The 27,286-nt window shown below is 41.6% G+C and overlaps 2 protein-coding genes across 2 annotated transcripts; both read right to left on the bottom strand.

The window, feature by feature from the left end:
* Positions 1–261: 261 nt before the first annotated feature.
* Positions 262–5,250, bottom strand: LOC119918713 (cyclin-dependent kinase 1-like). The gene is made up of 7 exons (XM_038739447.1): positions 5,160–5,250; positions 4,381–4,423; positions 4,029–4,185; positions 3,093–3,216; positions 2,292–2,462; positions 2,006–2,169; positions 262–529 (listed from the first exon to the last, which is right to left on the bottom strand). The coding sequence occupies exons 2-7, from the start codon at positions 4,415–4,417 to the stop codon at positions 277–279; spliced, it is 906 nt and encodes a 301-aa protein (XP_038595375.1). The 5' UTR covers positions 4,418–4,423; positions 5,160–5,250; the 3' UTR covers positions 262–276.
* A 6,033-nt stretch (positions 5,251–11,283) lies between these two features.
* Positions 11,284–25,833, bottom strand: LOC119918712 (heterogeneous nuclear ribonucleoprotein L-like). Its single transcript, XM_038739445.1, has 7 exons — positions 25,487–25,833; positions 23,721–23,938; positions 21,385–21,506; positions 12,827–13,028; positions 12,458–12,515; positions 12,196–12,294; positions 11,284–11,445 (listed from the first exon to the last, which is right to left on the bottom strand). Exons 1-7 carry the CDS (start codon positions 25,602–25,604, stop codon positions 11,390–11,392), a joined length of 873 nt encoding a protein of 290 aa, XP_038595373.1. The 5' UTR covers positions 25,605–25,833; the 3' UTR covers positions 11,284–11,389.
* Between the last annotated feature and the right edge of the window lie 1,453 nt (positions 25,834–27,286).

Raw genomic sequence — 27,286 nt, 5'->3', positions numbered from 1 at the left:
ATATAGGCAGAATGTCAATGTCAGAAGGAAACAAGACAAAAGAAAACCCTCACAAACATGAAACCTAACCATATTTAGACACAAGGTGAGGCAAGTTTCATACATTGTCAGTGGAATGACAATAAGATGTGAACTTGCCTGGGGCGACGAGACCTGACGCAAAAGGTGCAACCATGAGAGTCTAACCAGCAGTGTACCATTTCTAACATGAGTTATAGTCTATAGCTGTTATCACCAAACACAGCCACTTTTCAATGTCAGGCGTACTTCTGAAAGTTACTGCGTACTATTAGGTTTACCACTAATGTCTGGACAGTTGAAAGAAATTAACCCTTGGAGGACCAGTATCAGAATTAAGATGTTAAATGGTTTAGCCCTGGTCCTTACCGCCAACAGGTCCAGGCCATTCTTATCCAGGTTTTTCACCATTGATGACAAGTTGCCAGATTTCCATTTAGGGAAGGTGTTTTTGTAGTCAGGTAGGCTCTCTACATCAGGCCACACATCATTGTTTGGAGTTCCCAGAGTCCTGGAAAGAGCAGAAACAGAAGGAAGGAGTCAAAGAGGGAACTGCAGGGAAGGACAGTTCCTGCGGTGGAAAAGCCCTGGAGGAGGACCAGGAACCTCAGGAACTGAACTACAGTTACGACCTGAAGAACCAGGAACTAAAGCCTCATTTCCCCCTGCATGGTACAGCTCGGCTCAACTCGCTTTTGGTACCAGGTACTTTTTCACTGCAGATAGTACCCTCACAATAGGTGCATTTCACTTCATGCAGCGCTGACTTAACATGATGCATGCTGGTTTGAAATTGTCTGACTTTGCCGGCGCTGCAAAATGTCACATCACTTAACATGAAAACCTCGCGGGAGCAAGGCGGCTGCATAAAATAATTCTCTATGGCGGTTCCAGGTCTGCAGGCCCTTCACACCTGGCCCTACTTGGGGGACAGTGCTTCACGTTAGCCCAGGAACTTCCAGGGAGGGGTATGCAGCGACAGACAGAGCGCACACTCTAGCGAGTGAAAGAGGAGTGGTGATGACAGAACTGAGTGAGTGAACGAGAAGAGAAAGTGTATTTGCTGATAGAATCATGCCAGCAGGGCTGAACAATCAATTGCTTTCAAATCAAAATTGCAATTTGAAAGATGAGCTAATTTGTGCTTCTATCATGATTAGGTAGACTACGTAGTTCAATTGTTTTTGGTGGGTTTTCTGTTGATATACGATCGGGAGACTGCACAGGGTTGTTTCATTTTGAAAATTAACCAGATTCTCTAGGCTGTTCTGTGTCTGACTTCCTGCCCGGTTCATCCGCTCTGTGCTGCTTGACACGGCTTTTGTCAAAAATAGACTGGCAATAAATATTGAACTTTAGCTGAACTTAAAAATAAATAATTTTCCCTAAAAATCATTCAGCCCTACATGACAGTTACACACCAAGGCAGAGAAGAATGACCAAACTCCCTGCAGGTCATCACTGTGGATGGTTTGTGGATGGATGGACAGGTTTCAGTCTTTTTCCACCTCTGCACGTCTTCTTTTTATTCAATCATTACGTCCAACTCAACATCAGCGTCACAACAATACAACTACAAATGATGAAGTGTTACAAATGTTTTAATCATGGGATTCATTTGGAGCAATCTTCGAGAACACCCAGAACCCCACTGCTGCTGCAGGAGAGAGGCCGGACTTGGCTGCATAGTGAATGTCTGGTTTGTCTCGCTCATGTTGTAAGCCACGTTTACCCAACCAGACCATATATGGAACAATAAAACATACCTCAAGTGTGTTGCTTTAAATGCATCACATCACTCAAATGAACAAGAATGTGACCCACGTTGGAAACAGGATGATAACACTATGAATGGCTGACTTTTGGCAAACATTCTTCCAGTTTGGCTGAAGGTATATTTACGTTGTTTTCTGTAGCTTTGGTTTACTGATCTCTTGACTGATAAGGATTTTAATAAATGCATGAAGGTATGTTCTGGTGCGCCTACCTGAAGATCCTGAAGAGCTGGTCTATCTCAGAGTCTCCATGGAACAGAGGCTTCTTGGTGGCGAGTTCAGCAAAGATGGTCCCAGTGCTCCAAACGTCGACAGGGGTTGAGTATCGGGGCGAACCCAGGAGGACCTCTGGAGCCCGGTACCAAAGAGTTACAACCTGGGAACACAGACAAGGGCTCATTCAGCTCAGTGGTCCTTTTAGAGACTTCAAATATCCCGACCGCTCTGTCAATGCAGCTTCAGCCCATGAATCCCAGCAGTGTGTGAATGGATTCTCACCTCATGGGTGTAGACCCTGACTGGAACACCAAAGGCCCGAGCCAGGCCAAAGTCTGCTAGTTTGATAACCCCCTTGTTGTCAATCAGGAGGTTCTGGGGTTTCAGGTCCCGGTGAAGGACTCGACGACAGTGGCAGAAGTAAATACCCTCCAAGATCTGGTAAAGGTAGCTCTACAAAAAGGGAGGGAGGGAGAGAATGAACACGGACAGACGTTGAGAGCTGTGAACTGACATCACCGACAGTGATATGAGTTACACAGCTGATTCCAGTACTGGGGGCACCAAGCAAAAGATTTCTTATCAGATTACTTGATGAAATAATATGCAGAATACTCATTACTCAAATAATTGTTAGTTGCAGAGCACCTTAATATTATATTGATAACAATATAACAATTTGTTTGATTTAATTCATTTGAATCATGACCTTGAATCAATATTTGTTTTGTTGAGAAAAAGGGACTGGAAAAAAAATAAAATAAAAAAAAGACTCCATTTTACTCATGATCAAATTTTTTTTTTCAACAAATATGCATAATTGTTTTGAATGTTCTTACTCAGATTTGTTAAGTGATCCAGTGTTTGGCATCAAGTGTTTGTTCTGACCATAAAGAAGTTTAAAACCACAATTAACCATCTGGTTTCTTCAACTTTCACTCAGCCTTGAAAGAAATAATGATTTGATCTTTGTTTTGATCTTCTTATTGTGATAACATTTTTGGCCATATTGCCCAGCCCTTTGTCACACATGAGATTCCCAAGATTAACAGCTCAGAGTTTATAAATCACAAACACACTTACCTTGACCAGCATAGGGTCCATGTACTGGCCAGAGGGGATCGAGTCTAGGTACTTCTTCAGGTCCATGGACAGGAACTCAAAGATGAGGTAGAGACGGGACTCCTGCATCAGGACATCCAGGAGCCTGGGATACACACAAACAAGTACTGGTTAAATTCTACTGTATTTAAGTATATCATTTACAGATCTCCTAGGCTGTGACTCATAGACTGGACATTAAGGCCTTTTCACACAGGAAGTGATTTACACGCCTAGTAATTCAATTTCAATGAGAGGCGAGCGTGTAGGAAGGGAGGCGTAGGCATTCTGACCGGGGAGGGGGGGGGGTATTTTAACACCTGCAATTCTATTCTAAAAATGAATGTCGCTGTGGCACGTTTCCAGAGTTGCTAACTCCTGTCTCATAGTATTATAAACCACTGGCCTTTTACTCAAACTGGACTTTGTGGATCATATTTTATCATCTCACCTTTAGCAAGAGTTTCTTTTAAACAACGTACTATTGTCAGTGTTCAGTAACAGAGCAGATACAATGCATCAGTACCTTGTGGACTCTGTCAACAAAATCTGACCATTGTAGGGTTTACAAAGACACCCCTATATGCAGGGCTACTTTCCCAGATGGCAGTATGGTGCTGCATGGTGAGGTCTTCTTGTGAATTCTACAATCACCCGGTGACATCATTTAAAAGCATACCAAAAACTGACAGTGGCATACCACTCAGACACAGCTGCATAGCAGACACTTTTCAGCAGCTATTTTGGAGGCCGTTTCACTGGGATGTAATGGAACTGATCTCTGCAAGTGTCTGCACGTACAATAAGCATTTCATGAGCTAGAAAATGTTATTTTACTTTAAAAACCCTTTAACCTGACAGAATTTGCAGACACGCCACTGTGTAACACACCCTCAACCCCACACACAGCGAGCGTACCGTACGACGTTGGGATGCTTCAGCTCCTGTAGCAGAGAGACCTCCCTGACAGCAGTGCTGGGAACCCCCTCCTCTTCACTCTCCAGACGGATCTTCTTCATAGCCACAACCTGCCCGGTGGCCTTGTGCCTGCCCTTATACACTACCCCATATGTACCTGCAAGAACAACAAGTTACCAAAACAATTCTGATCGTATTAAGCAGAGATCAAGGACCTACAATGATGCTGGGAACAACTTGACGATGTAACTTTCCTTTACAAAACCAAAACGTTCCAAAATGTCAGTAGCATAACATCGGTAGCAATGTGTTTGCATAATTGAGATGAAGATGAGAAAACATTAAAACCAACCTTCTCCTATTTTCTCTATTTTCAAGTAGTCCTCCATTGTTGCCTGAAAGAAAGAGAAAGAGAGCCATTTCAAAAACTACCATTAGTTTCCAATAACTTCAGCTAACGTCAACCTTTTCATTACAAACTTAGATTCCATTCCAGCCACATCTTAATATTAGATAATGACATTAAGAAAAGGACCTACTTTACTGTTACTTACTGTAAGATGTGGACTAAAAAGTGACACTGCGTCTAACGTTAAGTTAGGTACATCATACAACGTTAACGGACTCTTAATTCAACCATGTACAGCAGAGTATGATAGATTTTTTGACTCAGATGTAACGTACTAAGTTCATATTGGTAACGTTAGCACCAAAGCAAATGAACGTTAAAGTCACGTTGGCTTAACGTTATGCTGTATGTAACGTTAAGCTACAGATTTTCGGCGACTCGTCACCTTTTACACTTTTTAGCATCGGTTTATTGTTAACTAGTGTTTTCGTTTCGCCAACGACAGCATCGTCAATAAATGGCAATGATACAGACACAGTCACCCAGCCGTTAAAGTCGTTTTCTCCATGCTAAGCGTAACGTAACCTGTTAAGTTCACCAGCGTTAGCTTAACGTTAGCTAACTGTTCGTGTTAAATCAGCGAGGCTTGTAACTACTGATTCCAGTGGCAGTTGACCCACTTTCTGTCCAGATCAAATGGCCCACGTTTTCAACTAACTTTACCCTGACAAATCGTCTAATTCATATTTAAACCTGTAAGGTTAAAACGGAACAATAATTACCTGGCTGCGCCTCGCTTCGTATCTTATGTACTCCGTGTGCACTGCCGCTGGAATGCTGCTGTGCTGACAGACTCTTTTGAATTCACCGCAGCAAGGCAGCGGTTCAAAACAAACCAATGAGCTCACGCGATGTATTTCAAAACCGCCAATCAAGCAACGGCAGGCTGTCACGTGGGCTGAGCGGGAGAGAACGCGCCGAGGTATCTCGCTAACATTTATGTCCAGAGTTTCCTCTTCCAGGCAGGGATCGCCTTCCTCTCCCAAATATACAGGAACTTCTGTCCTGAACGCATTTCTTCACTCAGAAGCGTTTTAACCGACAATGTTTTGCCGTGAGCCAGCATGGCATGGCTATATGTGTACGTCCATACTCTACTCTGCATTTATCTTTATTAAAATTATATTTAGCCTACATTTCACAAGCTTTCCTGTCCCAGGGGCCAACTTCTTTCACCGTACTGTCTGAAAAGCTGATAGGCCTGATAAGTTTTCCTTTCCCCGCATTCAAGGCTTTGTATCTACTCTCCTACACCGTTCAGACACATTATTTATTTGGATGTGATGTTTTTGTTGAACGTTAATATAATATCCCAGTTGTTTTGTCTTCATGTCTAACCTGTACAGTTATAACGTCATCCAGTCGTTTTAGAATATGACAGAAAAGCACAGCAACATACTTCAGGGGTTTAGAAATGCAAATGAAAGAAATACTGGGAAAATACATCATATGGACCAGGCCAGAGCTCTTTAAAGGGCTCTGGACCAGGCTCCTGATGAGTACTCTCTGATGAGTACATGAGTATTGAGTTAGTCATATGAATGGTTATGAATTAACTGCACATTTACAAGGAAATATCTAATTTTAATTTAATTAATCACCATTTAATCTGTGTAGATATGCAAGTATATTAGTATTAAATCCATGATCAATAAGTTCATTTTGCAGTTTCACATGTAGCTGATGGCATAGCTGACCATACTGTAGCCAGGATAGGCCCTGTTAGCTCAGGTTTTCCACAGGTTCAGTAAGAATTTGTATTGATCCACCACAATGGGTTCAGGTGTGCATGCAGATACTGGTGGGGTGGGAAAGCTCAACATTTGAAGGCTGGCTGTTCAATATGGAGTCTAGAGCGAGTCATGGAATAATTGTAGACTTCAGCAGTGTTTAATTATACTCAATAAATACATTTTAAAAAACATATTAAGATGATAAATTGAATTTGCATATTAGTTTCACCCAGCGTTGGCAGTAGGAGGATAGTTAGCACATCTCAGAGGCCCTGCTGAGGTTTGACTTGGGGACCACCAATGAATCACTGTTTGAATGAAAAAAAAACAACCTTCATGCAGACAAATTATAGCCTACTTAAGAAATGATGCTTCCATGTAACCCAGTGACTCCATAGCAATACCAGAAATCATCACTACACTGGACAAATAAGACACATCTCTTTTTATTGGATTAGTTTTCTTACATTTTATATAAATACTTTTGTGGGAAAATCATGACATCTTCCACCTAATGACCCCAATGAATCCAATCGTTTAATAGCAGTATTTTACTTTGAGGCAATCAATGCATAATTTAAATGCAAATTTATTTAAATAATTTAAAGCTTTTTCAAATATATCAGCTTATTCATTGATTATATCAGCTTATAAGTCTGTAATTAAACAGCAGTTCGCAAGAAAACTTCCGTGTAGTCGTCTTAAAATATACACTGCCTAAAGAATGAAAGGTTCCTCTGTTCCATTAAAGTTACTATTTTTTCTGTTGGTGACGTCAAATATAGTTAAGGATGTAGTTTTTATGTCAAAAAAAACCTGTTTAGTTATAAATGAAGACAAGTGACAGACAGCTGAGTTGAGCAGTGTGTAGCTGACCTTACAGCTACAAACCTGGATTTATTCAATTTGAACATGTACATGTAAGTTACAATCACAGAAATTCTTAAATGAATGGAACATTTTAATTGTGTTTTTCTAAGTGTTTCATTGGTGATTACTGACTATTAACAACATTAAACCTATACAGCCTAAAAATCATGAGATCTGTCTCATACTTTCAATCCCCTAAAAACTCAGGAACAAGAGCCCTCATTTATCAAATCCGCTTAAAGGCTTAAAAACTTAAAAAAGAATAAATAAAACCTCCTTACAAATACAGTAAGATCCAAGTGCTGTAAGAGACATACAAACAACATCTAAATGAGCAATCATCTTAAAGCAGACTAAGTGGGATTCATCTGTTGAAACTTTTCACACCTTTTCCTTATTTACATATTATGTACAAAAAGCATGCCTTGATTAACAAGTGTGATGGATCCCAGCGTACTGTAAGGAAGGCTGGGAGCAGGAAAATCTGCATGTCCTGTATAAGCCTCACCAAAAAACTGGCCTCTAAGAAGCCCAGTGTGTCCAGTCATGCACTCTCTGCCTTCATATGGAGCCTATGCATCTTCCAGATTTTAGGTAGCCTATTTAGTCACATAATTTAGGCATAATCCACAAAGAAATCTTATTAGTATTATTATAAAAATAAAATATTGCAAGAAAAAAAATGACTATGCTGTTTAAAACGACAAAGCAAAATATCCTTTAATATTATGTAATTCCAGTAGTTCTCCATGTGCAGTGCAAAAAAGGTATGAAATGAGCATGAACATTTTCTGCACAAACAAGAGCCTGATATTAAGGTATGACAAAGACAGAATTGATACTGAGTCTGAAGGTAAGATTGGCCTATTGTTAAGGAAGGCGGCCATTAAAATCAATGCCCAAACTGGACGGCTGCTTCCTGGTTCTACTTTGACACGCTGGTCTTACAGTAGTTGTGCACTGTGTGTAATATAGCTGTTGTGCATTTTGAAAAGTTAAACTGGACTTGTGTTAGGTTGCACCATTCTGTGTACTGAGCACATCAAGTAAGCAAACTGTCACCGTGTTTCCTGACAGGAATGATGGCCAAAATTATTATAGATTCCATTAAACGGGCGCGTGAAAAACTGCCACTTGGTAGAAAACGGTGAGTTTTCAGTTGTGACTTCATGCTGCACTAGTGGGTGTATTGAGGCCAACAAATAAAGTCATCACCAGTTTTTCAACAATCCTGCTCTTCTGCTCATCCTGTCAAATATTTGCTGTTGGTTTACTCACATTAATTAACCGTTAGTGTGTCCCCCACCAACTGTTTCCAGAGGAAATACATCACATAGGAAGTACTGATACCAAGAGGACTTCTCTTAAAGTATCAGACTTGAATACTGACAGGTTGATGCACTAGGTCCAGCATCTCTAGTCAAAGCATGTAGCAAACACTGACTGTTAACATGCAGGCAGAACTCTGGTCTCAAGCCCATTACTTCTCTAATATTTTTTGGCTCAACACATATTAAGATCAATACTGGGTTAGGAAAACAAGCTGAAGACACCGTACTGCCAAACACATGTCCACCAGCAGTATCAAAACAGTAGATAACAACAGCTCTAATGTGACATTAACCTAATTGTTGTCAGCAAATGATTCATTTCCATTCAAACAGCAAGTGATGCAGCAAAAGGACCAGAGACAAAAGGAAGTGACGTACAGACGGAAAGTAGCCGACAGAGGCCCTAAGAACTAAAACCCTGTTATATTTAGTGAAAACAACATCTAGCATGTACAACACAAAGAGCAGGGCAGTGTGGAGGAAACTCCCAGTACCTCACAATGAATATATTGAGAATATGAACAGTTTGTTTTTTTACACAGTTGTAATTCTATTCCAGTCCACCAAATCATTTATGTCCCTTCTTTGAAATTGAGACACTTGTCTGATGGCAGTAACCTGGCACAGTCAGCTGATAACGCTGCAGCTTGGTGTTTTCACTCGCAGGCAGTAACAGAAGTGCCATATGTGCCATGCTTTGGTGTGTTAAAAATATCCTGAAAACAATGTTTTAACGTTCATCATAAATCTGACATAAATACTCTGGACACAATCTGCCATATTGCACATGTTCTTGCACATATTCATTAGTACTATTCTGTTAAAACGTTTTATACAGTGTCAATTTCATATTTTTATATTTATATATTTTATGTTTATTGTAATGCACAAAGCCACAAAGAAAATTCCATGTATGTATAAAGCTACTTGGCAACAAAGTCTGAATTCACTGGGCAAATTAAAGTTCTAACCACAAATTAGTCACATAGACATAGTGGCAAAACATGGGAAAACAGGGTCCAGAATGAAAAATATAGACGTTACCCTTTAAGGTCACAGTAAAGTCAGGAAACCCTTTCAGATACACCGCACTTTTCTGTGTGTGCTCCAGCGTTCAATTATTTCAGACAATGAAAGGAAGATGTAATGATGAAATACTCAGATATGTCCTTTTTTGTTTAGAGGCTGATGAAACTAACTTACATATCTGAAAAAGCATTATGTAAAGCTGAGATAAATGTTCATGGTGTGAGTAGTTTATATAGCTAGTGCTTGGAAGGCTCACTGTTCTCAATTAGCTCCACCATCTCAGTGCATTAACTGTGACCTCACATCACTCTCTTTTGTGCTGCCAATAACATGTAGTGCCTCTGTCGCTAAACTAGAAGCCTCAGTCTTAAAACCTTCTATTGCACCTCACAATTTGAATGACAAGACAAAAACACAATAATAACGTTGTCATTCTCAGAGCCTCAGCAGCAGTGTGGCTGAAAGTCTAACATTTGTCCTGAGGGTGGTGCTAGAGAAGATGTCACTGAAGCATTCAAATCAAAACGTTCGTCTCTTTGGGAACATGTCATGGAAATCCTGCTGTTAGCTTTCCAGATACCACGTCAGAGATCAAAGTCTGTCTTATGCTGCCTGTAGGGAAGAAAGTCAGGTCAGAGGGTCACCAAAACTATTAAGCATCTTTATGTAGGGCCCATGAATGTCCACAGCGAACTTAACAAAGGGTCAGTAGTTGAGACATCTCAATCTGAGCCAAAGTTCTTGACCGAACAGTAGAGTGACACCTCTACATTTCACATAGCACTAATGAACCCTAAATGAGAACTTGTTTAAAAATGGTATCCACGTTTACAGTCTATGTTCAATGGCAATTCAAAACAACACAGTATTTTTCCACTTTTTAAACATCAAAATATCATTTCAGTAAGTATGATATGATTTTAGAGATGTCTGACTGACATGGAATTACAGTTCAGAGTGGGTCCCTGGTCTGTCTGTCAGTCTGCCTGCCTTCCTGTAAGTCAGTCGGTCGTCTGTCTGTCAGTCAGTCAGTCAGTCTGTCAGTCTGCCTGCCTGCCTTCCTGTAAGTCAGTCAGTCTGTCCGTAAGTCAGTCTGTCTGTCATTCCGTCAGTCAGTCTGTCCGTCCGTCAGTCTGTCCGTCAGTCTGTCTGTCCGTCAGTCTGTCCGTCAGTCTGTCCGTCAGTCAGTCTGTCTGTCATTCCGTAAGTCAGTCTGTCCGTCTGTCTGCCTGCCTTCCCGTAAGTCAGTTGGTCGTCCGTCTGTCAGTCAGTCAGCCTGTCAGTCTGTCAGTCAGTCAGCCTGTCAGTCTGTCAGCCAGTCAGTCTGTCTGTCTGTCTGTCAGTCAGCCTGTCTGTCTGTCTGTCTGTCAGTGAGCCTGTCAGTCTGTCTGTCTGTCAGTGAGCCTGTCAGTCTGTCTGTCTGTCAGTCAGCCTGTCAGTCTGTCTGTCTGTCAGTGAGCCTGTCAGTCTGTCTGTCTGTCAGTGAGCCTGTCAGTCTGTCTGTCTGTCTGTCAGCCTGTCAGTCTGTCTGTCTGTCTGTCTGTCTCTCTGTCTCTCTGTCTGTCTGCCTGTCTGTCTGTCAGTCAGTCAGTCAGCCTGTCAGTCTAGGTCCACAATCAAAGACAAGTTCAAGAGTTCTGGGACAAACACTGGAGCAGTGTCCTCCAGAAGTCTCACATGACAAAATAGCACATTATTGGAGTATTTCAGTCACTTGTCTGTCAGCTTGTTGAGTTGATTGGATGGTGGGATGACCGGTGTGCCTCTGATGTTTGGAGACAGCGACAGTGTCTTCTCTCTCCTTAACATGTTTCTTTCTTCTTCCTTCTCTCCGTTAAAAGCCATCTCTCTCGCATTCTTTTCTTCTCTCACATTTCTTTCTGTTTATCTCTCGTCCACTTGTCCGCCTCTCGTGGTCCCTCTCCCTCTCCCAGGTCAGAGGTCAGCCATCATCAGGTTCAGCAGCCTCTTCTTGTGCTCTGCAGCTTTTTATAGATGAGACGAGGTGGAGAAACACAGTTTCAGGGTGTATGGGTTGGACCCATCTGAAACCACACACACACAAACATACTTAGTATTAGAGCCTGGCTGAGACATTAGTCACGCTGCACCCTATTACTGGAATGACTGCAGAAACAGCAGGTACAGATGAATACATAAGGCTGAATCAGTCATCGGTGACAGGCTAGTCAAACTCTCATGATACAGACTTGCCCTGCTTTATTTAATGATGATCATATTCAAGTATAGTTTATTATACTTCTGATTAAGAATGTTAACCTATATCCCAGAAAGAAAAGGGAAAAACATCACCTACATTTATCTACTACTACTACTACAACTACTGCTAATTTATTCAAAACTACTTGTTTTGAATTGGCATAATCTGTCAGGCATATTTTCTATACATGTATATTAGACTTGTGTTGTCTGTTGTGATGTGGATGAGAATCTGATCCCCGACCGACAGGAACATCAGCCTAAGGGCTGTTTCCCATGTTAACATTTCTAATTTTGTCATTTTTTCTGTCGCTCTGCAGTGCTGTCAAACTGTCTCATCTTTTTTCTTTTCTGCATCACAATGACATGCTCTGTCAACAAATTACAGTACATCCAGTAAAAGTGTAACTGTGAATACTGTCCAATCTATTGCAATGTATAACTTTGCACTGTTGAAACAAATATTCCAACTGATGGTTTTCTCATGCCTGGATTTAGGGGGTGCTGCGGCCACCTCAGCACCCCGACCTCCATGGATACCTGGATGAATGCTTGTGTACTTCAGACAGACTTACTGGGTATCCTGATCTGGTAGTGGTTGAGAACAGTAAGAACCTCCACAGCCTCCGTCTTACTGTCGAACTCCAACAAGCCAGAGATGGTCTTAGAGGAGGCTGAGAGTGATCCAGAATGTGTGAGTAAAAGAGAGGATTGGATAGAGAAGGATAGACACAGAGGGAATAGGCCGAGGGAGTAATATGTAGTTAATAAATTATATCACTTTCAAATAAACCAGTTCACACAGAGAAGTAAAAGGATTACTGAAGTTCTACTTACGTTTGGCATCAAACATCTTGAATTTGACGAAACCAGGCACGTCATGCTCCGTGCACAGCTGTCAAAACACACAGCAGCTAATGTATCAGTAAAGCTGCATTAGGCAAGCCTTAGATGTAAGAGACAGGTCTTTATCTGTACCCAGCAAGACATTTAGACACTGCTCCTCCCTGCTTCAGTTTCTAAAGCTAATTTTCATATGAAACAGTCCGTGCTCATTTGGCTTGATGAGGTTTTTCAGGATTAAAGTTTACTACTATTATTGCCAAAGAGACAGAGGGAGAGGGACAGGCTATTTCGAGAGAAGTACTTTTGCTGTATTTAAACTAAAACTTAAAACAGGACAGTTATCAGACAGAAGTACCTTACCCTCAGTAAGTGGTCCTGTGATATGCATGGAGGAACGTTATAGTAGTGAAGCACTGCAGATGGAGGCTGGATGATATTTTTGGAGGCCTGTCCAGCGCTGCTGAAGCGGTTGTTCCTGGTCATGGCAAAGTCCTTATAGCTGCTGCTGCCATCCTCTAACTCAAACACCTGACTGGGGATCACTGCATGCTGCTTAGACACACTGCACACAACACAACAAATCCATGCATGTCCAATCTGCTTTGCATAAAACAGCAATAATACCATGAACACATCGACAACATGTCACAAATCTGGTTTGCATGCTGTCATGAAATCATTTTACATTTAATCAGTATTATTCAATGTTGAGACTGTGAACTGAGGAGCGCCAACCAGAGGACAGGAGGGGCCTCATTTGCTAAAGCATTCAAATAAAAGGCTCCTCTTCGGAATGTTTACAGTTTTTCTCAGTCGCTTTGGTGCATTTCTCAGATCAGAATTGAAATTCTCAAAACTAATTGTTCAGCCTCCACATCATCTCGTCACTTGTGCACATCATAAAAGGCTTTCTCATTGTTTTGAACAAATTGCAAATGACTTGACACACTGATGCAAATGATTATGTACAATTGTCTGCTGTTTCCTGCATTATCAATTGCTTATAATAATAATAATAATAATAATCCTTATTTGTAGAGCACTTTTCAAAAACAAGTTACAAAGTGCTTTAACAAGTGTAAAGAATAATACAAAAAAAACAAGATAAGAGCATGAAAAATTAATATAAAATTAGTAAAATACAATAAAATGGATAAAATAAAGTCAAATAAGATCGGGAAAGGCTCTCCTATAAAAGTATGTTTTAAGAAGGGACTTAAAAGAGTTCACTGACTCAGCCGACCTGATTTCCTCGGGCAGGCTGTTCCAGAGCCTCGGGGCCCTGACAGCAAACGCTCTGTCCCCTTTAGTTTTCAGTCGAGACTCTGGAACAGACAACAGACCTCTGCCCAAGGATCTCAAGGTACGTGCTGGTGCGTATGGGACTAAAAGGTCAGAAATATAACAAGGCGAGAGGCCATGAAGAGCTTTAAAAGTGATCAATAGAATTTTAAAGTCAATTCTAAAACATACTGGGAGCCAGTGTAATGAAGCTAAAATAGGAGTAATGTGGTCATATTTCTTTGTTCTGGTTAAAAGCCTGGCAGCTGAGTTCTGGACAGTCTGGAGTCGATCAATAGATTTTTGGGTAAACAGGTGAAAAGGCTGTTGCAATAATCCAGGCGTGATGAGATGAAGGCGTGTAAAATGGTCTCGGTGTCCTTAAAAGTTAACATAGATCGAATTTTAGCTATATTTCTAAGTTGATAAAAACATGATTGAACAAGCTTTGTGGTGTGCTGCTCGAAATTTAAATTACTATCAAACCAAACACCAAGGTTCTTTGCCACAGGCTTAATGTGATTTACTAGGGAACCAGCAGATGGCAGTATTTGATTTGTCATCTGCTGGGACCCAATGACCAGGATTTCTGTTTTGTCTGAATTCAGCTGGAGGAAATTATTTGACATCCATTTTCCAACTTCACAAAGGCAGTTGTTAAGTGAACTCAGCATTCCAGGGTCTGTGGATCTGACAGGCAAGTATATTTGTGTGTCATCAGCATAAATATGAAAAGAAATGCCATGTTTATGGATAATATGTCCAAGGGGAAGCAGATACAAGGAAAACAAAATGGGTCCTAAGACCGACCCCTGAGGCACACCATATTTAACTGGACAGAATGAGGAGACATAGTTGTTTACAGACACGCAAAACTTCCTATTTGACAGGTAGGATGAAAACCATCCTAGGGCCGTACCAGAGATCCCCACCCAGTGCCTCAGTCTGTCTAACATGATGTTGTGATCAATGGTGTCAAAAGCAGCGCTAAGGTCCAGGAGTACAAGGACTGAGCACATGCCTTCATCAGCAGACATTAAAAGGTCATTGGTGACTTTAAGCAGGGCAGTCTCAGTGCTGTGGTACTTCCTAAAAGCAGACTGAAACTTTTCAAATATTTTGTTATTTTCCAGTACAGTGAGCAGCTGCTGGACACAATTCTTTCTAGAATCTTTGCAATAAAAGGCAGTTTTGAAATTGGTCTAAAATTATGTGGGAGGGAGGGATCTAAACCAGGTTTCTTTAAAAGTGGGTTCACGCAAGCCGTTTTAAAATAATCAGGGACACAACCAGTAGATAGGGAGCTGTTGAAAACAGAGATCAAATGGGGCCCAACAGAATCTATTACTTTCAGTAAAAACTTTGTAGGTATTACATCAAGTGGGCTGGAAGACACTCTCATTTGTGATACTGGCGGTTTTGGGGGGGCGATAAATTATAAAAAATATGATAGGTTGCAGCCCTCCAACTTTAAGAGTGAGAACTTCAAAGGAGTTAAATTCATCACAGTGTACTTGATGACATTTTAAATTTTTCCTATACACGCTCACTAGCCCACCACCACGACCACTGACCCTCGGTTGACTAAACAATCATATTGAGGCGGACATATTTCAGCTAGCTGGCTATAGTCATTCATTTGCAACCAGGATTCAGTTAAAAAACATAAAATCTAGATTTGCAGACAAGATAAAATCATTTAAGATAAAAGTCTTACTTGAAAGTGATCTCACATTGAAGAGAGCCATTTTAAATGAGTTTGTTCTGGGTGCTGGAGTTGGTGCAGTTGTCCTAATCCTTAAGAGATTACTAATATTTCTGTGTGGGATGTGCACATTTCGGTTTACTGGTCTATGCGTGATGATGACAGGAATAGAAGTCTGTGGAACAGCGCTGGAGCAGACGGCTTTACATGCCAGCAGGTGGAGACAGTTGTTTGTGGCAGTGAGCAGAGATCTGTTCAGTGAGCGGTGGTGTGTCCAGGTGTGCTGCATGAATGATTAGTCATTCACGTAAGTCATGTGTGGACCGCACCACATGCTGTATGTGCGCAGCTAACATTTCTGAGCCCCGTTTGTTTGGGTGAAGTCCGTCTGTCTTAAAAAGAGACATTCTTTGCCAGAAAATATTAAAATTATCCACATAACACACACGATGAGCCCTGCAGGCGGACTGGAGCCAGTCGTGGAGGCCAAGGAGTCTACTGAAGCGGCCGGCACCGCGACCAACTGTGGGAATGGGACCAGAGATAAAAACGGACTTTCCACACTGCTTTAAAAAGTTAAAAGACGGTTAAAATCTGATTTTGTCAGCTCAGACTGCCGAAGAGCTGTGTCATTTGTTCCGACATGGACTATCACTCTTGTGATGGAGGACGGGAGCGATGGCATCAGGTCCTGGAGTTTTTTTAAAATGTCAGCTGTGGTGGCACCGGGGAAGCAGTGAGTGGTAGCGTTGAAGAAACGGATGTTTCTGGTTATGGAGTCACCAATTGTTAGTGTGGTTGGGGAGAAAAGAGGACGAGGAGATGCCGGTTGTGGGGATCCAGAGCAGGACTGAGCAGAATCTGCTTCAACACTGTGTGCGGACTGAGGATGGAGTGTGTGAGCTGCCGAGTGTTGTGTTGGAGTAGCAGTAACAGACCTGAGAGAAGGGCTACCCGACGGTGCAGGGTAGAGAGCAAAGCCTCCTTCAGGATCCTACGTCAGGAAGCGGAGGTTTTTGACCGGGATGACGGCCGCCGATCAGGCCCAGCAGCAGACCGGCGGCCCAGTGCAGGAGATGTAGCCGGTGGAGGAGATGCAACAGTGTCGGCAGACACTGTGCGCCGAAAGAGATCCATATCAGGGAGACTCGAAGCCGCAGGTGCATCCGCTGGATGGACCGGAGTGTCGTTAGACAAGGCTGCATAGCGGTTGGAGAGGCGGATGTGCGGAGGAGAGGCAGCCCCATCCGAGCCTCTCTTCCAGCCACGGACCACCACTTCAGCCAGGTTGACTGATGCTTCGGAGTCGAGCAGGATGAAAGCCTGGGAAGGCTAGAGGGGTCCCAAAACACGGTGTCCTGGATGTTGGCGGTTGCGCTAAGAGAAACAATCTGTTTGGCTTGTACTGAAGCCACATCCATAAAGCCAGTCAGCAGGGAATCTTTCTCTTTGAGTTCCTCTGAAAGTCGTCGGATGTCTTACATAAGGTCAGCAATCTTCTTGTTCGCTTTCTTAAGGAGTGTGCAGTCCTCATGGGGCAGAGTTATTTCGGCTAGCATAGTCACCGGAGCTTTGTTGCGATCAGTAGCGTTGATCGCGTTTTTACGGTCATCTAGCTTAAAATCCATGTCGGATGGCTAAAATCCTTAACCCACGTAAAACTTAAGTTAAATAAAAAGGACATAAAAAATGTAACGAAAAGGAGTGGATTAAAACTGGATAAGAGTTCGGTTTAAGACGGAGCTTCCGACAGGTGGCTACAGACGCCAACGCATGTGCAGAGTGCAGATTACATCAGCAATTACGTCAGAGGTCTTGTGACAAGATGTCGTGCTGATCACAATTAATTATACCAGTCTCTGTTGAATAATCTTACCCCCCAAAACAACTAGGCATAATTTCATTGCATTAGTCATTACATGCAAAACTGTTGAACACGTAATCAAAAATAAAAGTTGAAATACTTTTTTCATATCGTTTGCCTACAAGTATATAGCTAAACGAAATGTTTCTTACGTACCATAAACAAAGTAAGAATAGAAAACAACAACACTCAGACCATTCTCCCACAATACCATAAATACAGTGGGTACGGAAAGTATTCAGACCCCTTTAAATTTTTCACTCTTTGTTTCATTGCAGCCATTTTCCAAAAATCAAAAAAGTTCATTTTATTTCTCAGTAATGTACACTCAGCACCCCATCTTGACTGAAAAAAACAGAAATGTAGAAATTTTTGCAAATTTATTAAAAAAGAAATACTGAAATATCACATGGTCATAAGTATTCAGACCCTTTGCTCAGTATTTAGTAGAAGCACCCTTTTGATCTAATACAGCCATGAGTCGTTTTGGGAAAGATGCAACAAGTTTTTCACATCTGGATTTGGGTATCCTCTGCCATTCCTCCTTGCAGATCCTCTCCAGTTCTGTCAGGTTGGATGGTAAACGTTGGTGGACAGCCATTTTCAGGTCTCTCCAGAGATGCTCAATTGGGTTTAAGTCAGGGCTCTGGCTGGGCCATTCAAGAACAGCCACGGAGTTGTGAAGCCACTCCTTCGTTATTTTAGCGGTGTGCTTAGGGTCATTGTCTTGTTGGAAGGTAAACCTTCGGCCCAGTCTGATGTCCAGAGCACTCTGGAAAAGGTTTTCGTCCAGGATATCCCTGTACTTGTACGCATTCATCTTTCCCTCGATTGCAACCAGTCGTCCTGTCCCTGCAGCTGAAAAACACCCCCACAGCATGATGCTGCCACCACCATGCTTCACTGTTGAGACTGTATTGGACAGGTGATGAGCAGTGCCTGGTTTTCTCCACACATACCGCTTAGAATTAAGGCCAAAAAGTTCTATCTTGGTCTCATCAGACCAGAGGATCTTATTTATCACCATCTTGGAGTCCTTCAGGTGTTTTTTAGCAAACTCCATGCGGGCTTTCATGTGTCTTGCACTGAGGAGAGGCTTCCGTCGGGCCACTCTGCCATAAAGCCCCGACTGGTGGATTGCTGCAGTGATGGTTGACTTACAACTTTCTCCCATCTCCCGACTGCATCTCTGGAGCTCAGCCACAGTGACCTTTGGGTTCTTCTTTACCTCTCTCACCAAGGCTCTTTCCCCCGATAGCTCAGTTTGGCCGGACGGCCAGCTCTAGGAAGGGTTCTGGTCGTCCCAAACGTCTTCCATTTGAGGATTATGGAGGCCACTGTGCTCTTAGGAACCTTAAGTGCAGCAGAAATTTTTTTGTAACCTTGGCCAGATCTGTGCCTTGCCACAATTCTGTCTCTGAGCTCTTCAGGCAGTTCCTTTGACCTCATGATTCTCATTTGCTCTGACATGCACTGCGAACTGTAAGGTCTTATATAGACAGGTGTGTGGCTTTCCTAATCAAGTCCAATCAGTATAATCAAACACAGCTGGACTCAAATGAAGGTGTAGAACCATCTCAAGGATGATCAGAAGAAATAGACAGCACCTGAGTTAAATATGAGTGTCACGGCAAAGGGTCTGAATACTTATGACCATGTGATATTTCAGTTTTTCTTTTTTAATAAATTTGCAAAAATTTCTACATTTCTGTTTTTTTCTGTCAAGATGGGGTGCTGAGTGTACATTACTGAGAAATAAAATGAACTTTTTTGATTTTTGGAAAATGGCTGCAATGAAACAAAGAGTGAAAAATTTAAAGGGGTCTGAATACTTTCCGTACCCACTGTACCAGTAAACAGTAACAATACACAGTGAGCAGTAATAACGAATGTTGTTTTTTACCCTGAGAAAGGGATAATTAATTTTCTTGTGATTATAAGATAACAAACCATAGCTGAATACAGGGGCTGGCAGGTCTGTTTCTTTAGGATAATTTCAAAGCAATTACCAGTGTCACTTATAAGCTCAATTGGTAGAGCACAGGGCTCAGTTTGATTAGTTTGATTCCTATTCTTGTTGACTTTCTTTTTCTTCTTTTGTGTGTTATTTATTATCCTCTTCAGCAAAATTGTTATCAAGAGATTGAGGGGAATCCGCATTTCCCGACGGCTATTTCAAAGGTTCCGAAAGCCGTCAGGAAATGTGTAACGTTACATGGATTCCCCTGAATGAGAAGGAATTTCCTCTGCCTGGGAATGATGGGGAAATGAAAAGTCCATAGGTTGATGGATGTGGACCAAATGCCGGAACGCATGGGCTTTACAGCAATGTGAGCATGTCAGACAGTCTTTTAATAAGAACTTTGTTGAAAAGAACTATGAAAAATATTAAAAAGAAAAATTTTGTCTTCAGTGAGGATCGAACACGCAACCTTAAAACTATAAATCCTGTGTTCTACCAAGTGAGCTAACCAATGGTACCACATACCCCACTATAATTAGCATTATGTTTATCTCGAAATCACGAGAAAATTATCCCATTATCACAGCAAAGCAGAGTAAAAAAGTATTTGATTAGGGCTTCGGTATGTGTATATATGAATGTATATACAGATAGACATTCTATACATGTCTATTTGAATTTTTTTGTAAATGTGTCCTGAATTGATGAAGATATCTGTTGTGATCTGGAAGAGAATCTGTGATACAACAGACTGGAACGTCAGCCAAAGGGGTGTGTGTATCCAATGCAACAGTCCTGTCTCTTTCTTTTCTGTATTACAATGACATGCTCTGTCAACAAATTACAGTACGAACAGTAAAAGCATAGCTGTGATTCCTGTCCTCTCTCCTGCAGTGTATAACTTTGTACTGGTGAAAGTTATATATGCCATACAAAAAAGGTGCAGCCTTGTGCATTTCATTGTCATCAAAATCCTAGCCAACGTGTACATCAGAAAATACTTATAGAGTACACCGTTATATTGACAAGATGGCTAAAAATTTTGACTTGCTTGTTCATAACAAGAGACACGGACTTGTCTTTCTGATGGCACTGACAAGATCAATGACATAAAGATTTGCTTTTGAGAGATTGACTAAGGATTTTGAGCAAGTTATGGGCTTTTGCAGGTAATCCACTGTGTTGTGCCGTTTGTACTACCTGTTTTGAGAAATGCACTCACTGGTTTGCAAATGTTAAGGATGATTTGAGAAATGTACCAAAGCGAGTGAGAAAAACTGTAAACAAACTCTGATGCAAGTATTATTAATAAATACTGTTTATCAGAGTGCATCTATGATTTCTTTGTGACTATTTATATAGTTCATATATTAAAATGGTTTGTTGAATAAATAGTTTGACCTCAAATTGATCAACAACAGTTTTATTTATTTATGGATGGAATGCTTGACATGTTAAAGTGAGTGAGAAAACTTGTTTTCAACATGGTCCTAATTATTGTTAAAGTCATTTATCAAGTAAAAAAGCCAAACTTTGACTCCAGCTTCCCCAATTTTGAGGATTCACTGCTTTTCTCTGTTTTATAACATAATAAATTTAATATCTTTGGCTTTTGGGCTGGTTGGATAAAACATTGGAGACCTTGGTCTCTGGGAACTCGTGACCAAGGGCGTAAATTTTATCTACCAGTTGGGGGGGACAATAAACATAAAATTTCTTAAGCAATAGTTTTTGAAGGGCACACAAATAATCCAGAGGGTTTATTTCATGACCATCCCCGACCCCACCCCCACCCCCGCAATTTCCGCTTGTGAAATGACTTTTTTTCATATTTTAAAGGAATTTCACAGTTTTTATGAAGTGGCTTTTTCTTCTTCTCACTAGGTTACGGTGTCGGTTCTAAGATCGGCGGTTCTATTTCTAACTGATAGATGTGACACCTTTTACTATATAATTTTACATTTGACTTACATTTGCATGAATAGTCTTTACAGCAACACACATTAAAGATATAATATTTAAGAAATAAATAATACTTAAGAAATAATAAAATAAGGTGTGTGTGTGTGTGTGTGTGTGTGTGTGTGTATTGGTCTACTTCTCACCAGACATTGAGTCTTTTGCCAAACACCTTGATGCTGTTGAGGTGTGTGATGGCTCTGTCCACAGCATACTCATCTCCCATCTCAACCAACGCAGTACCAGGAACACTCTTCATAAACTTTACCTACAACACACACACACACACACACACACACACATTCAAGAGCTATGTTATAAAAGCAACGTACGTGCTGTACTCACCTTTTTAGATATAACACTAATCAACACATGTAATGATTTCTTAAAGTTAAAGTTCACAATTTTCAAGTCTGTCTTAGTCAGTTAATAATAGTCAGTTGCCTTGAAAACTGAAACAGGTTTCACTTGCTGTAATCACTGCTTCACATTGACCATTAAAAGATCCCTTCCTAATGCACTTCCAGTGTAAGTGCTATAGACAGAATCCACAGCCCTCATGCTGTGGAAAAACGGTGTATTTACTTTTTAATGTAAATGTTTTAAAGAGGAGGTATTACGCTTTTTTGTTTTTTTATACCTTTTTTGTGCATATAATAGGTTTGCAAAGTGAAAAAGGCCAAAATCCAGCCCAAAGGGAGTTCATCTCTGTGAAGTCACAGGGATGAAATGCGCCTCATAGAACTAGTTGGCCGTGTCGACTAGAGTCTCAAACACAGTGAGCTGCAGCACACAGCTCTCCTCTCCCTTCCAAACACTAGCTACCCTCCAGGCAGTCAGTGGACATAAAGTTGTTCCTGTGATGTAGAGACAGAGCTCAGGTAAAACTTTATGGATGAAAGATACTTTGTTACAGATTAATAACTCACCACTCTGAAACTCTTGCTCCAGCCTATGTTGCCAACATGGTCGGCAACATGTACAGCAGAAAGGAAGCCCTGTTTACCAGCTTCTCACTAACCCGCCCTTCTCTGCTTCTGATTGGCTGGTAGTCCTTAACTAGGAACTGCGAATGTGCAACTCCCAACAAAGATCATTTAGAGAAGATGTATCACTCCATAGCTAAAACGAAGCCTTCAACACAGGCTGAAAAGAGGAGCTGCAGCAATGTCCATCCATCGTCAACCGCTTATCCTGCGTACAGGGTCGCGGGGGGCTGGAGCCAATCCCAGCTGACATCGGGGTACACCCTGGACAGGGCTGCAGCAATGTGCAGTAAAATTAAACCATGCAAACCTGTTCTGGTACAACCTCTAAATAGGATTTTGAACCTGAAAATGTGCATAATACATGTGTTTGCTGGTTACTAGGGATGGGGATCATTAATTTTTATTGATATTGATACCCTTATTGAGACTGCTTAACGATCTGATTCTTTACATACAGGATGAGATACTGAGGACAGAGATGATTAAATTAACCATTTCTACATGTTTAACGTTACCTTACAGACAGGTGTATTGATAAACTATTGTCTTTTTACTTGCGAAGGTTTTATTGCACGTACTTACAGTAACGAGCGTAGCTGTCATCAACTAACGTTACAGTAGTTTGGAGCTAACGTTAACTTAACCCTCACCGTATTCCACCTCCACTGTGTGTGTGTGTGTGTGTGTGTGTGTGTGTGGTGTGTGTGTGTGTGTGTGTGTGTGTGTGTAGGAGCCGACAGAGAGACTGCAGCCAGATGATTTTCTTATCCATTGCGTTTCAAATTAAATCAGATTTGACGCTCAAGACATAACGTTACATCATAGGACCCGCAAGTCTCGATAGCAGTATCGATAAGCTCGAACCTTACTGATTTTTAGTTTTGAGAAATTTTGGAACTGGGTCTCGACCCCCATCCCTACTGGTTACTTTTGCCGTTGGTACTTTTCCCATTCCCAAACACTAATATTCAGAAGGAAAAAAACATGACAGTGTCCATTGGTTGTTAGTTGCCTAGCAACAGTGTTCCCATAATGTAAAACTTATCTCATTGCTCTTTTCATATAGAGCATATGGAGACTATACTCTTTGTAACATTAACAGTTCCCACCATGAGCAAGCACTTGGCGACACAGGCAAGGAAAAACTTCCTTTTAGCAGGTAGAAATCCTGGATGAATTCTCCTGTGCAAATATGATTTTATTAATTCAATTTGAAGGAAGTGAATACTGTCATTAAAGTAAAGAACTTCCTGAATGTCCTTAAGCTTGGCAGTGACTGAGTCATGAAGGTTGATGTCGCTTTCTCCTGCAGCACCCTGATGGGAGACTGTTGTGCAAAAGGATGGCACAGGTTTTTGTACTGTCCTCTTATTCCAAAAGGTGAAAGCAAAGGACGTGTAACACTCAAAGAAGTAAAGCGAATGCGCCCGAAATGAAGCAGGGATCATTATATTGTTCAAACAGCAAAACATGTTAAGAATACACACTCCTACCTTCTCAATGTTGCCATACAGGCAGAAGAGGTTGAAGATGCGGGTGCAGTTCATCTTGGATGGATGGAGACCGCTCACCATGGCAACAGAGCTGGGGGCATGGGCAGAGTAGGAGGAGGAGGACTGGGGCAGAGGGTAGGACACCATGTCTGGAACGTCCACTGAGGCGAGCTTGTACCTGCTGTTCCCCGGAAGAGGCAGCAGGGGGCAGGGTTGACCTGGGGAGGCAGAGAAAAGAGAAGCTGAGATTCTCAGTTCATTTCAGTTCAGTAAAGTGAACCTCCTGTGTCTACTGTTATTGTTAGATGTAGGTGTTGTTGACACATGTTGACTGTGGCCGTAATATGATTAGTTCTGCATGCGCGTTTCCTTCAGTCCACAAACTGATCTCAACGTTCACTTATATGGACACCTTTGCCCACCAAGAGTAGGCAGCTGCAGGGCTCGACTCACCTTTAACTCACTCAAAAAGCTTTTTATCATAGTAGACATGGGCTAGCGTTTAAATGCACATGCCTGCAATACTGTAAATATCAGCACGTCATGTACTTTTTAGTTTTTACTAATGCTGGTGTGAGACTAATTAAACCTTGATAGTGAATTTCATTTTGCCTATTTGTGTCGGTTGCCCCTCACATAAAAATGAACCATTTGCCTGTTTTCCTTCTTGGAACAGCCACACATGCTGTGTCCTAAGTGAAGAAATTCAGATACCATAAAATTACGTGTTTTACAGTTAATTGCATTTTTATTGCCAAATTCTGCGATTCCTTCCGCGATTTCTGCAGCTTTCAGGTGGGGCGGGCCTCCCAATGGTCGGGGAAACACTGTAGTATTTTGTGTGACGCTGTCTTGGGCGTCTCGAGCTTGCTCATTAGTTGAAGCATGCACATGAGCACATGCTTGGGAAGGAGCTGAGTTGAGCAATGTGAAACCTCACCCCTAGAGCCCACTGAAAACTACACATGGCCCCTTTAACTAAATGTTGAATAATGCAGTTGCTCACTATTTTGTATGGAAGATTTATAATACCTGATTAAAAAACAAATCACACAAAGAGGTAAAGTGAAATACAATACACAATTTTATGTGTATTTCCTTTTCATGTTAACTGTGTCCTAATTTATCCAATCCAATCCATTTTATTTACATGCACACTTTGAAAAACAGGTTTACAAAGTGCTGCACAAAGAATAAAACATAAAATACATATAAACCCACATAGAAGACATAAAAACATAACAAACACACAAAGAAATGATTCAGAAACAATCGCAGGGCAACAACAGTAGACCTGACAGCTCTCATGCTGGGTTAAAAGCCAGGGAATAAAAGTGAGTTTTTAAACGGGATTTAAAAGTTTTGAGGGTGGGGGCCATTTTGACCAGTGGAGGTAGCTCATTCCATAGTTTAGGGGCTGCTGCTGAAAAAGCACGGTCGAATAGAGTAATTCGACCGGATCCGTTAGAATAATTCACAGGGATCCGTTTCCAAATGCAGGTGAAGGTATACCTACTGCTGCACCTCTGGTCATCACACATGACTGGCAATCTTCACCTATACTGTGTGTGTGTGTGTGTGTGTGTGTGTGTGTGTGTGTGTGTGTGTGTGTGTGTGTGTGTGTGTGTGTGTGTGTGTGTGTGTGTGTGTGTAAGCGAGTGTCTAGTTTCACCTTCAAGGTATGGGGACTGTAGATAAAGTATCAGCCTTGTGTAAGGCAGGGATTCAGTTTCCAGTGTAATTCTAAGTGTGTGTGTTAATCTTACCATAGCCGTTCTCACTGTAGGATGATGGGTGTTCTCCTAAAATGGCCTGTCTCTGCCTGCCCTTTCCACGGTCTGAACACACACACACACACACACACACACACACACACACACTCATAATTAGATTGAGTGCAGGGCCCACAGTAAAAACAATGGGCTTTTGTCAAAGATGTAGACTTTGCATTTACTACTGAAGGCTCGGCAGTATAGTCGACCAAAAAGACCACACTGCCTGTTCATAGGGCTCTAAGTCTGGAACAGAGCTAAAACAAACTCTTGGTGCTGGATGATTACAACAGGCAGTTTGGGTAATCATTTTACAGTTCACCTTTGTTTTCTCTTCCAAACAAGTTTGACTGACCTAGGGGTTTGTTTACAACCAGTCTGACTGCTTGTGTTTCTTGACCCATTAGACATCCGGATCTTTAGCAGCAATGTGTTCCCAGATCTCAGCAATTAACTTGGTCATTACAATGTTAATTTTCTTGACAGAAATAATAAACAAAACAGCGGAAATAAGACCAAGTTGTCAAAAGCATTCTTTGGTATATCCTTTAAAAGACAGCCACAAGGTGACACCACAGTGCACAATGCCACAGTAGACTGTGAAGCTGTAGAATAATGCAGAGGGGCAGCTGTAAGGGATCGCTTGTGCCTAGAAGTACAAATTGCATTAACAGCCCGGCTGGAAACTCCTTACCCTTAAACAACATTCAAAATTACAGGAAATTAAAGGGAAATCATAGTTTCACACAACCTGGGTCTTACTTTAATGATTTTGTCTAACATGTCTAACCATCCAGCCAACAATATTCAGATGTTGCCTTGGCAACAGGCTAAGCAAGGTAATACATAATGTACGTCCTGTTACCCAGCCATGTACTCACGCTCCTCCTGGGGATCCAAAGACTTTCCAAGCCCAGATTTGATATGTAATCCCTGCAGCATGTTCTGGGTCAGCCCTGGGGTCTTCCCCCAGTTTGGATGTGAAAACCTCTAGAGCAAGGCCTCCAGGGTTTAGGTGTTAAATGTGGTGTGTGGATGTTGGTAGGGAATAATGATAAAATAACCAAACAAAGTGCAGGGAGTATCCCTGAGAAGGACAGGGTGGCAGCTTATGTAGTGACTGGGAATGGCCCTGCCTACCAATTAGCTACATATGCAAGAAACAAGGCACAAAAAGGCCAGAGGACTTCCACATTCACACCCAGCTGCTAACCACCCAAGTGCATGGAGGTCAGGAGAATGACAAACATTTGTAAAAACCAAATGTGCAATTCTATGGCTGCCATCCTGGAAACAGAACAAGGCACAATCCCGGCCGAGCCCAGAGGCCCCTGCAAATGTTCTTCTCACCTAGCTAAGAGCTGAGATCTGAGACACAAAAATTTGCTACTTTTACAGTATCCACAAAACAGCCCTTGGAGTGCACCAAAACATAACCATTTTAATCAAGGGTCATCATCAAGGGTATTGGAAGAGTAGTTTAAGTTTTTATGGATGTTTTCATAATCGTAAAACCTCACATCGATATTAAAATCCATTATAGCAGCTGTGAATCCATTTGAACACAGACTGTATTCTCCATGGTAGAGCAAATTCCATTTTTTAGCCACTGTTAAAGGAGACCTATTATAGTCCTTTTCCAGTCCCATACTGTCTTTCTGTGACTCCTGTATGGCAGCTTTGCATGATTCAAAGTTCAAAAAAATAATTTTCTGTCTTATACTGGTTCTTCATGAAGGCCTTCAATTCAGCCTCTGTCTGAAACAAGCTGTAGATGCACCTGTCTCTTTAAGC

This window comes from Micropterus salmoides, unplaced genomic scaffold (assembly GCF_014851395.1).
Source record: "Micropterus salmoides isolate LMB-PRFRI ecotype aquatic unplaced genomic scaffold, ASM1485139v1 Ms_hic_scaffold_2367, whole genome shotgun sequence".
Taxonomy (NCBI): domain Eukaryota; kingdom Metazoa; phylum Chordata; class Actinopteri; order Centrarchiformes; family Centrarchidae; genus Micropterus; species Micropterus salmoides.
Note: the sequence above shows the minus strand (reverse complement) of the source record. Positions and strands in the feature narration are given on the sequence as shown.

Bases quoted from the DNA above. Each gene is read 5' to 3' on its own strand.
- LOC119918712 (XM_038739445.1), bottom strand. From the start codon at position 25,604: ATGAGTGTGTGTGTGTGTGTGTGTGTGTGTGTGTGTGTGTGTTCAGAC. The intron at 23,939-25,486 runs GTAAGATTAACA...CTGCCTCCCCAG, and splicing joins CTACAGTGAGAACGGCTATG to GTCAACCCTGCCCCCTGCTG. The intron at 13,029-21,384 runs GTGAGAAGTAGA...TGTTGTGTGCAG, and splicing joins GGCAAAAGACTCAATGTCTG to TGTGTCTAAGCAGCATGCAG.
- LOC119918713 (XM_038739447.1), bottom strand. From the start codon at position 4,417: ATGGAGGACTACTTGAAAATAGAGAAAATAGGAGAAG. The intron at 2,463-3,092 runs GTAAGTGTGTTT...CCCTTTTTGTAG, and splicing joins TGGACCCTATGCTGGTCAAG to AGCTACCTTTACCAGATCTT. The intron at 2,170-2,291 runs GTGAGAATCCAT...CTGTGTTCCCAG, and splicing joins TCAGGGTCTACACCCATGAG to GTTGTAACTCTTTGGTACCG.